The 12196-nt window shown below is 41.0% G+C and overlaps 1 protein-coding gene across 1 annotated transcript in view; it reads right to left on the bottom strand.

Annotated features, from left to right (window-relative positions):
• Positions 1–228: 228 nt before the first annotated feature.
• RRP9 (ribosomal RNA processing 9, U3 small nucleolar RNA binding protein) overlaps positions 229–12196 on the bottom strand; it is a gene marked incomplete in the record, with an annotated part of 550676 nt that continues 538708 nt past the window's right edge. Inside the window, 1 exon segment of the mRNA XM_044077476.1 lies at positions 229–726. Coding sequence (XP_043933411.1) covers positions 624–726 — 103 coding nt within the window.

Genomic DNA, 12196 nt, shown 5'->3' with positions numbered 1-12196 from the left:
AATGTGACATATGAACTGGCTCCTTGCAAAGAAAACATTAGCATCTGGAGAAATTCTGACTGAGAAATATGGCAAACAGAGAATTCACGAAGTAAAGAACAAGAATTATTAGAAAAAGAAATTCTAGGTTACCTCGTGTAGAAAGGTTTTCAAAGTCAGATAAGGTACATCTGAAGATTATTCTATTTCACTCTTGCAGTGCATTTATATAACATAAATTAGGCAAACTCTAAATCAGGAGAGTTTATTTTCACATGAAAAAAGCACTCTGAATTCCAACAAAATATGTGAATAATTCAATAAAAACATTATGTACTGTACACTTTAGCAACCTTTATCATGTTACAAAAATAGCTACTTAGTCTATAGTATTATAATGTACAATAGCTTAAATCATTTTATTACACAAAATCATGTTTTTTTTCTGTACAGGCAAAGCAATAAACGAACCAGATGATGAAAGTATTGTGTATTGACGCTGTGATATGTGGAACTTCTTTCTATAGCTTACTTCTGGCAGATCAAGTACATGACCTACCAAAACGGTTGGCCAGCATGTGCTTCTTGCCATGATTCAATGAGGGATGGCTTATAGCTGCAGATGAAAAAATGTCCATTAGAAATCAACTTTTTTGCAGCTGTCCAGAATCTTGTGCCCCAACCTTTTTCAGAGGGATGATATAAATTCCATTCCTGGCTTCCTTAATTCTCCACCACCGTCCCAGTCTAAAATTGAAAGGAGAATAAACGTCAAGTGCAATGCTATTTTTGCTAAATCTGTTAATTCTAGAGATAGCAGATAACCTAAACACTCCATGAAATAAAAACAAAACTTTGTGCACCCTAATCAGCATAGCAAAAGTGATTTATGTCTAGCACTCCATGCTAAGGACTGAACTCTCATTAATCTCCTATACTTCCACAAAACAAATGGCTCTACAAACACTCAAAACTGAAGACTTGAACATCCTTCAACAAATAAGACACACTGGATGGATTTATTATTCAATGCTTCTCACACCTCCAGAATAATCTTCCATTACAAATAAAACAAAGCTTTCTTGAAGACAATCAATCAAAAATGGATGACTACCCATAAACTCCTCGGGTCTACTTCAGAAGGCTGAAAAACCAAAAGATGGAATCTCAAAATACTGAAAACATTTTTAATGCAGGGGGCAAACCCCCCTGCACCCTTCAAGTGGGGGGTTGCACTCCCCACACCCCCTGCTCATTATATATACCAACTCAAAGATCGCACAACAGTGGAGAAGTGGCAAATACCAATATTTAGTATTTTAAGATTTAGTCTTTTGGTTTTTCAGTCTTCTGAAGTAGACCCAAATTCATCTAGGGCCTGACTTGTTTTGCATTCCTGAAAGTAGGAGGTGCCCTATGAGGGAGAATACTGGCAAAGTGATTTTTTGGCCCATTGACTAACTCTTGCCTTGTAAACTCAGAATCTGTAAAAATACAAAATTTAAAGTACATGACAGGGATGGGCAGCATGCAGCATGTGAAAGGGTTTAAAAGGAGGCTAGGACATGATTTTAGGGAAACTTAAATGGCTACAAATTTGATTAAACCTTCTTCAGGGATTTTAAGAAAGCAAGAACATCTGAATTTCTAAGAACATGCCCACTCTTGCTACCAGGGAATCTGATGAGTATGCAAAAAATGTTATTCTTCATATACAGACAAAATATTTGTTAGAAAAATGTAAATAAAACCAGTAATGCAAACTGAATAATATACAAAAATACATGTTAATAAAAGCCTTATGCTCTTTCGATGTTGTTGTGTCTTTCGGCTTTTCCCAGTTAGGGGTCGCCAGAGCGGAACTCTGGTCCGCTAATGACTGGCAGTAGATTTGTACATGCCGAGTTGCCAGCCCTGACACACAACCTTCAACGAAGGTATGCCCATTCACGCAGGTCTCCACACAGAAAACGCTCTAGCTGAGAATTGAACAGGACAACGTCTTACTGTGAGGCGAAAATGCTTATGAAATGGGGCTATTAAGTAAGCTGGCCTAATCACTTACCACATTATTCTGTCAGGTAATACGTCCTCATATCTCCCCTGATCTCTCCACCTTTTGTACTAAAAGTGTAAGGACAACAATATGGTGGCAAGCAGGAAGTTACTCTGGGATGGACACACCAGTCCCATCTCTCTGTTAAAGACAAGGGTACAATGGCAGGGCACCGGTATAAAGGCCCATTCCCATTTTCTCATGGTATACAAGCAAAGGGGATTTGAACAGATAGGCCTTTGATGGTCTGTTGTTGGTAATGCCCCCCCACCTAACACAGAAGCATCCATGATAACCGTCACAAATGGCTGGAGTGGTTGGAATGGTCACCCAGAGACAGGTTGGACTCATGAATCCATCACTTGAGGTAACTGTTGTACTTTCTGAATATCTTTTTTTCCCTCCACTTGACTGGTCCCATGGCTCCTCTAGCTGTACCCAACTGGTCCACATTTCTCTGGGAGAAGTGCTGGGCCTCTCCAAGCTAATGACAGCACTACAGCCCATCTGGTTCACTCGGGTACCCCAATCCAGCCTACTGATTACTGAATTGAGAGAGTCTGGTAGTAAGGAACAGGCTAGCATGCTGATCCTGCAAAGTGACTAACCTGTCCTTCTCTTGCAGAGAACCTTCCCCCCTTGCGATGGCTCTCCCAGATCCACTGCAGGCTTCCTGCTACAGGAAATGTGCCTCAGTAGGCTCAGTCAGCTACGTGCATATGCACAATGACATTACATGTCCATATGCTTATTCTCCATGAGTGCAATATTAAGAGACCTGCAAGCTGTCACTTACGTGGAAAGTCAGAGCCACGTCCCTCACCAAAATGGATCACTTGGCAGTGGTCACTCATTTCCATCCTCCCTGGCAAACTCTGTCAGGTGCCTAAGTCACTAACTGAACTTGAGTCACCTGGAATGAAGTCAGCGCTTTATACCTTTATGTCAAGGTGGCGGCTTATCTTGACCGGAAAGTTTAATGGAGCCAACAAATGACTGGTCTCTACCCAGACTGTCCACTATTTACTGTAAGGTGAATCATGAGGATTAGGGAGCATGTAAATGGATGCCGTCATAAGACTTAATGCCATGAGAGAGAGCTTTGTCGTCGCAAAAAGCCTATCCCTTGCTGATCAAATGGGATCTTTTTGACTGCTCTATCTTATAGCAGGCTTAACACCTTTTTTCTTGCTACAGCCTTCTGATAAGGTGGCATACTGAAAAGGTCAGAGATTGCGGACTGGAAATGGAGCTGAACACAGGTGTATTAATATTTGGACATAATTATTTTCATTAACTTTTCCAGAGCGACAAGCCACCACTATAAAAAATGGAAAAGCAAGCAAATGCCAGACTGCCTCCAGAATGCAGTAGTCAGTTAAGTCATCAGGGAACAGACTAAGGATCCTCCCATGAGAGATTACATTATCTCTGGTCATTCTGCACTACTGTCATGACTCTTGGCATTGCTTCCAAAGCCCTTGCTGTCTTGCTGCTGCAGATTGTGTCGGAGTCAAACACAGCACTGGCTCCACAGTGTCCTAGAAGATGTGCTTTAAAGAGGTTGAAATTTAACCTCTTCAGTTTTCAGGTTCTTGCCCACTTGCTCTCATTTATCCAGCTTGTTTTTGACTGCCTGTCTGAATAGCAGGATTCCATCAGAGTGGCAATCTCAAAGTTGGCCTTTGTATCCTCAGCAAAATCTGTTTGTCGAAGCCAGGTCAGGCATCTCATAATTTTGTGAATGTCTGCTGCACTAGCTAAACCATTAGCTGCCACTGATGGCAAGGTAAATGGTCAGACTGGATATGTAGGATAGGGCTGACAAATGGGATGTTAATTTCTTCTTCAGCTCTACATCTGATAGCCCTTCCGCAGTCCTGGATGCTTCTTTTAACAAAGACGTCAGAAACCTGAGCATATGCATCATGTACTTCACTGCTTTGAAGACAAACTTGGAGGAGAAGTACTTGCTTATGGAGATGATTCATCACCTGCAGCAACTTGTTGGGGGTGGGGTGGTGTGTACAGTTGGGGCTTGTGGTATGGAAGTCTTCTTAACAGCATTAATTGCCACTACAGAATCAATATCTGGAGTACAAGCTACAGCTTTCCAGCCTTTAGGGGCCCAGAGGCTCCTGTCCAGCCTCTCTGGTACAGATTCACAGATATTCCAATGCCAGAGAATCTTATTACCACTTGCATTTTTGCACTACCCTGCCTCCGGCTGCTCCTCCCTTCTCCAGGAGTGCCACACTAGTCAATACTAGAGTCTATTTATGCATATTCATTCAATCATCTAGTTTAAGTTTAATGGAAGATAGTGAGTCACGCTATTCACTCCAATGGAGCTCAGAAAGTTTGCACTGTAAATTCCAATGGACGAAGCCGAAGCCTTTTCATAGAATCAAAATATGTCCTCATATTTCAAACAAATGTTCATACCTCTGGAACCACAGGGGTTACACAAAAGGATAAATGGCAAACTCCAGCAAAAACTATTTTTATAGTGATAGTATTCTATAGGTTCTAGGTCCTAAACTGAATTTTATAAATCACAGGAAACACGGCAACTGTTACATTTATAATAGTTTGTAAGCAACTTACAATATCTCAGCAACCACTCAAGTTGCACACATACTGTCATCCGCATTTTATTCAACTAGCTGAGAGCTTTCATATGAGGGTAAGGAGTTCTGGCTGTGTTACTCAGTGTTGAGATATTTAAAAACTGTGAAAAATTCATCTACATAAATTAATATCATTAAAACAACAGTTAATATCTCTTGACCTGCACTAGACAGAGCTCAACTATTATTGTAGTTGAGTTTGCCATTGTGTAAGCTTTCAGATGAAATCTTTTAAAACCTTGTACATAGCATGATTTTAGAATTATTGAGCAAACATGAACAAGCAATATTTGACACCTAGAGGTGTCAGTAGGAGGTAACTGCAGAGGCACCTGGAGACATCACTTGGATGTAATGAGTTAACATGCTGAGAAATTTCAGTCCAGAGATTTGGGAGACACTTGGTTATAAACCTGTTCCTCCACTGTGTTTTAGTTATCTGTTGGTGATGATTTGGGTCCATGCTTCGAGTATTAGTGCAAATACTGTATTTTAAGGGAAAAAAGAAGTCCAAGACAATCAGGACTCTAATGGCACATTAAGCAAGACAAAGCTCTCCCCCAAAACAGTGAATAAAGGGACAAAGCTTCAAATTTCCAGCCCAGGGAATTTAGGCCTGTGATATTTTTGGTTAGAAATCACTGAAATCTTTCTAATAGTTTGATATGTTTAGCAAGGTACATCCCAAAGGGAAGACTGGACTTGATAACTGTCCTGTTAAATGTCAACTAAAAGAGTAACTACTTCGAGGATACTCTTTTCATAATTAGCTGGCTTAAAAAAAAAAAGGATTTTATAACCATCACTGACTCAGGATAGTCAAAAAGTGGGATCAATCAATCCAAGTACCTAGGTCCCTGAATACAGTTTAATTTTGTGGTGGTATGTTGTCAATGCAGTATGAAAAGGGGAGGAGTTGTCTACCAAAAGTGATAATACTATACTTTTAGTTTGATCCTATCTTACTACATCAAAAGTGTAGATTAATACATGTGTATATACCTTTAAGAAGCTATCCAAGGGCTTCCACCAGTGTATAAATATTGAGCACGTGCAAGCATGACTGCCATTTTGTAGTTAACTGTTGAGATGTAAGCATGTATGTATGTAAGGTCTGTCTGTTAACTAGTTTGTCCATATTTAGAGATGCTGCTTTCCATCCTAATGTGTTTCTATGTATTAAAGCATCTAAACGAAACCCCAAGCCTTCTTATCATATGTGTTCGAGATGAATGAGTGACATGGTGCCAGAAGTGGCATGTCTAAAAGGACATGGTGTCAGAAGAGGCATATCTAAAGGGCATGGAGTCAGAACCAGCATATCCAAGGGCATGAAGCTAAAACGGCTTGGCTAAAATGATTAGAGGCACTTTCTTAGAGTTGGTGGAATATAGACAAGTGGATCATCCCAAAAATGTGCATACTTCGTAAAACAGGTCAGAAACTAATTTTAGATATTGAAACTTATTCAGCACTATTTCTTTTCGTATAATATGAAACGGGGCATACACAACGTTCTAACTAACATTTGCATAAACAGATACCTATGATATTGATAAAATATTTGAATTACTGTGGAAAATGTTTGAAACAAACTTTACAACAAAAGGAAGAAACTGTTGCAGAAAAGAGGAAAATCCCAGGATGCAAAAAAACTCCCTTACCTGCCTCAGTAAGAAACTGAGATCCCTCATAACATACTCCAAAGCTAGTTACGACAATAAAATTGCCAAAGATTCCAAAGACAACCACAAGGCATTCTATAGCTATGTCAAGAATTTAAATGGCAATGCTCAGATCTGCTCTGAGCTACAACAGAATGGCATTAAATAACTGATCCCAAAGATATTGCCAATATCCTGGAAGAACGATTCAGTGCCAACTTCACCCCCCACCCCCTAAAGGGCCCATCTCAATACCGAAGGATTGCCAAATTCCGGTAATAATCGCCACAGAGGTAAAAAACACAACTCTCCAAAGCTAAGAATACAGCATCCTTGGGATCAGACGACATCCCGGGCTGTGTACTACATGAACTACAAAATGAAGTGGCACCTCTCCTAAGTGTCATGTTTAATCATAGCCTCACCTCAGGCTTCTTGCCCGAGTGGCGCACAGCTACATAAGGGGAGGATCCACCTTGGATCCTGGGAACTACCATCCCATCAGTCTGACAAGCCTGATCTGCAAGGCCATGGAACGTATCATCATGGAACTTATAAACAAAGACATTGGCAACCTTCAGACACTGGACCCCACCCAGTTTGGGTTCGTGAAGGGCCAATCTAGTCTCCTGAACCTGAATGACTTCTCTAAATCAGTCTCCAGAGCTGAGGATGAGGGTAGGCTGGTCTACACAGCCTATCTGGACCTTGCCAAGGCCTTCAACACCATCCCCCACTCTGGAATCACAGATAAACTTACTAAGCTGGGCATTAATCCCTATGTCACTCGATGGGTTGCCAACTGGCTTACTGAAAGAACCCACACTGTAAAAGTAGCCAACTCCAAATCCAGCTCCAGACAAGTGGAGTACCTCAGGGTTCAGTCCTGGGACCACTCTTGTTTGGTATCTACTTCTCTGTAGTACAGACCAACACTAAGGGACTCTGGCTAACAAAGTTTGCAGATGACTGCAACCTGGGAGCCATTATTGAATCCCCAAATGATGAGGATAGTCTACAAAAGGGCCTTACAGAAACAGATGCTTGGTGCCAGAGCCATGGGCTCAAGATCAATGCCAAGAAATGTACAGTTATCCCCTTTGGGAAAAAAATATGTACCCGTGAATTACCACATAGGTGGCAGTACATTAAACACCGAAAGTGTGATAAGACTTAGGGACACAGGTAGACAGTGGTCTCACCTTCGATAACCACATCGCCACAACAGTCAGGAAATCTTTCTATGCGGCACACCTCATCACCAAGGGCTTTTCATCCAGATAAAAGGAGGTCATTATCCCACTGTACTCATCCCTCATTAGACCCATTATAGAATACAACACCCCATTTGGTATGTACCTCTCAAGACATCTGCAACAACTGGAAAGGCCGCAGAAATACCTCACTAAAAGAACCACATGCCTAAAGCAGATGTCCTATGCTGACAGTCTAAAAAAACTCCAGCTATACTCTGTCGCATATCGTCTACTTGGAGGCGATCTCTGCTTAACATACAAGACCATGTCAAATCCAGAGCTGTTGGACATGCTACACTTATAGAAATCCCAATCCCTCAGAGCCACACGCCCCATGGATCTAAACCTTGTCATTACAATGAACAAAACATGCTGGAGGGATCAATTCCTGACCCAGAGACCCCCCAGACTCTGGAATAGACTGCCCATACATATCAAGCAGAGCACCTCTTTGGGCCCTCTTCAAAAGGAACCTTGACGACTGGATGGGAGATAGGAAATTCACCCCGGGGATCACATCAGTTGCCTTGCTAGACAGGAGTCCAGGGAAGAAATAGCCAGGGAATTATGGCTAGGCTTGTATAGACCCTAGGGCCGATAGCCTAGTACCAACCTATGAAACTATGAAATAAAGACTGTATTGCATAAAATGAATTTTCACAAAGCATGTACCTTTTTTTTGTATTAAGCAAAGATATCTGAGTTATCAGAAGTGTATAAAGTGTTCTCATGTCTGTGCAGTGTTACAGTAAAGTTATTTTGCAAAAGTACAGCCATTACAAAGCATATTTAGCAAGGTACAGCCATTACAGGGCATATTTCACAGAGTACAGCCATTACAGAGCATATTTCGCAAAGTACAGTTTTTCGAAGAGTTTATTGTGCATTTAAATGTTGTTAGAAACTCACAGAACAGTTTGTTCATACATAATTACAAGGGCCATATTTTTGTGCATATTTTGTGGGCATGCCAGACAGATTTCACAAACCCAATACACTGGAGTTTGACAGTAATACTGCTGAGAACTGGAGAGTGTTTGAGCAAGAGTACAACATTTTCATACAGACTGCATTTTCTGATAAAATGACTGTACAAAGGCATTTATTCTACTCAATTTAGCTGGGTCAGAAGCTATAGAAAGGGAGTGTTCATTTGTGTATGCACCTGCTGTCTATGCTGGAGAGGGGGAAAACCATCATACTGTTGAAATGGCTGAACAAGGAAGGACCCTGAGTGCTTAAAACATAAATTTAGAGAAATGTGTAACCCCCCCAGATAAATGTTACAACGGGAAAGCACAATTTACACAAGGGATTAAAACCTTGATGAAACTTTTGCAGCATATATAACTGACCTGAGAAATAAAGCATAAACTTGCAGATTCAGTGACTTAAATGATGAGCGGACAAAGGACAGACTTGTGTGTGGCAATAAAGACGATGCTGGGAAAATATTTTGCTTTATGATAGTGATTTAACTTTGAATACGGCCATTGAGATTTGTCAGATATACGAGCTCACAGAAAAGCACATAAATATGCTTACAAATGAGAGCAGCTCTAGAAGGCAAAGTGATGAAGCTCATGCTGATAGTATGCAGCAAGTGGTTAAAGGAAACAGGCCCAAGCACATGGCAGCAACTGTAACCTCTGCAGCACTCACTGGCAAACCCCAGAACTTTCTAGCACATTCCAGAGTTCACACAGTCTCAGTGAAGCATGTGTGAGTCAGCAAGTTCAAAGCATGGGCCCCAACCCAGTTCATTGCCAACTGTCCTAACTGTGGTGGAACCTATGAATCTAAATGGCAAAAATGTTTAGATTTTGGTCAACAATGCCACAAATGTAATAAATGGAATAATTTCAAAATATTTTGTAAATCAAAAGGCCCACATTCTTTTACCAAAAAGGAACATTTTAAGAAACGAGTTGATCAGTTAGACATTGGCAACTCTGCTCGATGTTGATGGTGTGTCAGTGCTTCATGAAAACAGTCAATGCAGTACATTTAAAGGCAAAAAATGAAGCATTCTGTACTTTGGATAAATGGCAAGCCCACAGAGCTCAAAGTTGACACAGGTTCGAAGTGCAATGATATGTCTGCAGAAACATTTGCTAGTGTGTGTAAAGGTGAAAGACTTGATTTGGCAAGGTGTGTGAAGCTTGTTGCTTATGGAGGTGAAGAAATTCAAACTGAAGACTCAATAGTGCTTTCATGTTACTTCGCTGGAAGAAACTACGACTTATTATTTTGTGTGGTCAAGAGGTACATCCACTCAGGGTTCACAGACTGTTTGAAATGGGACTGCTTTCACTTAACAAGGAAGTTCACCACGTTAGCTTAAAGACCACTATTCTAATTTTGTCCAGCACATTTATTTCTACCTAGGCTGATCTGTTCCAAGACAAACTAGGCAAACTTCCAGTTGTGTATGCCATGAAGTTAGATCCAGAGGCAAGTAAAGTTCCAATAGCAATGCTGGACAGAGTCAAAGCTGTGCTACATAAAATGGTGTGGCTAGGTGTGATTTGTCCAGTTGAAACACCAACTGAATGGGTATCTTCCATGGTGGTAGCTCATAAGAAAAGCTCAGATGACATCAGAATATGTACTGACCCACGAGATTTGAACAAAACACTAAAAAGACCTAATCATCCAATGTGCACAGTTGAAGTCACAGCCTTGATGCCAAATGCCATTATTTTTTTCTGTCTTAGATGCAGAGTTCTTTTTGGCAAATACAGCTTGACAAAAAAAATCCTCATTGCTCGCTACTTTCAGTACTCCATTTGGCAGGTACAGTTTTTTGAGAATGCCATTTGGGATAAATTCTGCAAGTGAAGTCTTTCAGCGTGTAATGGAGCAAATTTTTTCTGTGTATTCTTGTGCTATCATAGTAGATGACATACTAGTAGGAACATGACAGAAACCTCAGAAAAGTTCTAGAAAGGGCACTTCAAGTGAATCTTAAACTCAATCCACACAAATGCAAATTCAGGCTACAATAACTGACTGATGTTGGTCATTTATTTAAGAGTACAGGCTTACAACCAATCCTTTCGAAGCAGCTATTCTTGAGATGCCAGCGCCAGACAATGTTCAAACCCTGCAATGTTTTCTTGGCATGGTCAACCACCTAGGCAAGTTCATTCCAGACTTGAGTCAACTTTCAGTGCCACTCAAGAGGGTTAACACGTAAAGATGTATGCTGGTCTGTTGAAGAAACTGCTTGAAACCACCACGATATAATCCAAGTAGCATTTATTGTAAAAATAGAACAGGAACGAGCGCTTTCACACAAACAAGTTGTGCTGGTCTGGTTAGAGCAACACCAAAATCATTCTCATCTAGATCAAGGGAGGTCATAGTCTCCCTTTACTCATCACTCATCAGACAATGATTGAGTACAATGCCCCATTCCGAAATGTATCTGACCACTTGCAGCAGCTGGAGGCTACAGTTCCTCACCAAAAGGATAAAAGGGTCTCAAAAATCTGTCTGTCCTGACCAAGAGACTGAAAGAACTCCAGCTCTATTCAGTCGCCTGCTCAGAGGTGACCTTTGCCTGCCTAACATACATACAATATGTCAAACCCAGATTTGATGAATACCTCAAAAAAAAAATCTAGATCCATCAGCAGGCGCCAGCGGGGAGACTTAAACCTGACACGCGGCTGTAGGGGGAGGAGGAGATAGATTCATCACCCAAAGACCCAAAGACTGTGGAACAAAAATCCGGCACAGCAGAGGGCAAGGCGCTGGCTGGCTGGCCTTTCCAGAAGAAAATGATATGGGAATGGATGGATGGGCAGGGATTACCTACCCCAGATTACCTCTAGAAACACACGACAGAGGAGGCACAGAAAATAATAATGAGTACTAAACCACCCATACTGGCCCAAGCCACTAAGCCACAAAGCGATGGGCTAAATGTCTGTGCCTCCCTAGCCTAAGCTATGAACCTATGAACCTACCTATGAACCTATATTTATTGGTCCACCCAGACCAGATCAAACAGACCACCAGCCTTTAGTCATTATCTTGAGAAAACCAAGCACATCCATAGCAAGCCATTGATGCAAGTACAATTTCAATAAGAAAGGCAAACTATTTTATCTTGCTGATATATATCCCATATCACCCAGAAATAACACAGCACAGTGCAAGAATGAGAACCCTTTGATTGAAGTCATCACATGCATTTTTTCTTTTTCTCCACATGTTCCCCAGAGATCGAGAGATCAAATACAGTGGATGATACATGAGAAAAGCCAATCATGGATGGCTGTCAAAGCAATTTAGTTTACCTCAAGATGTGCAACCTTATTTTCCATACAGAGATGAGATTCTGGCTGACAAAGGTATCATTATGAAAGGTCCAAAAGTAATTGTTCCAAAGTCCTTGCAACCAGAGTACATTACTATCTTGCATCGCAGTCATCCAGCAATTGAATACACCAAAAGAAGGTGAGAGGACTGGTATTTTGGTCTTCTATGTCACAAGACAATGAGACAGCACTTTCATCTTGTTCAGTGTGTAATAGTAATAGTATAAAGCCTCATCAACAGAAGGAACCACGGATTCCAGAACTGCTTTGGTCGACAGTAGCC

This window comes from Protopterus annectens, chromosome 7.part0 (genome assembly GCF_019279795.1).
Source record: "Protopterus annectens isolate FY-2018-M chromosome 7.part0, PAN1.0, whole genome shotgun sequence".
NCBI classification, from domain to species: Eukaryota; Metazoa; Chordata; order Ceratodontiformes; family Protopteridae; genus Protopterus; species Protopterus annectens.
Note: the sequence above shows the minus strand (reverse complement) of the source record. Positions and strands in the feature narration are given on the sequence as shown.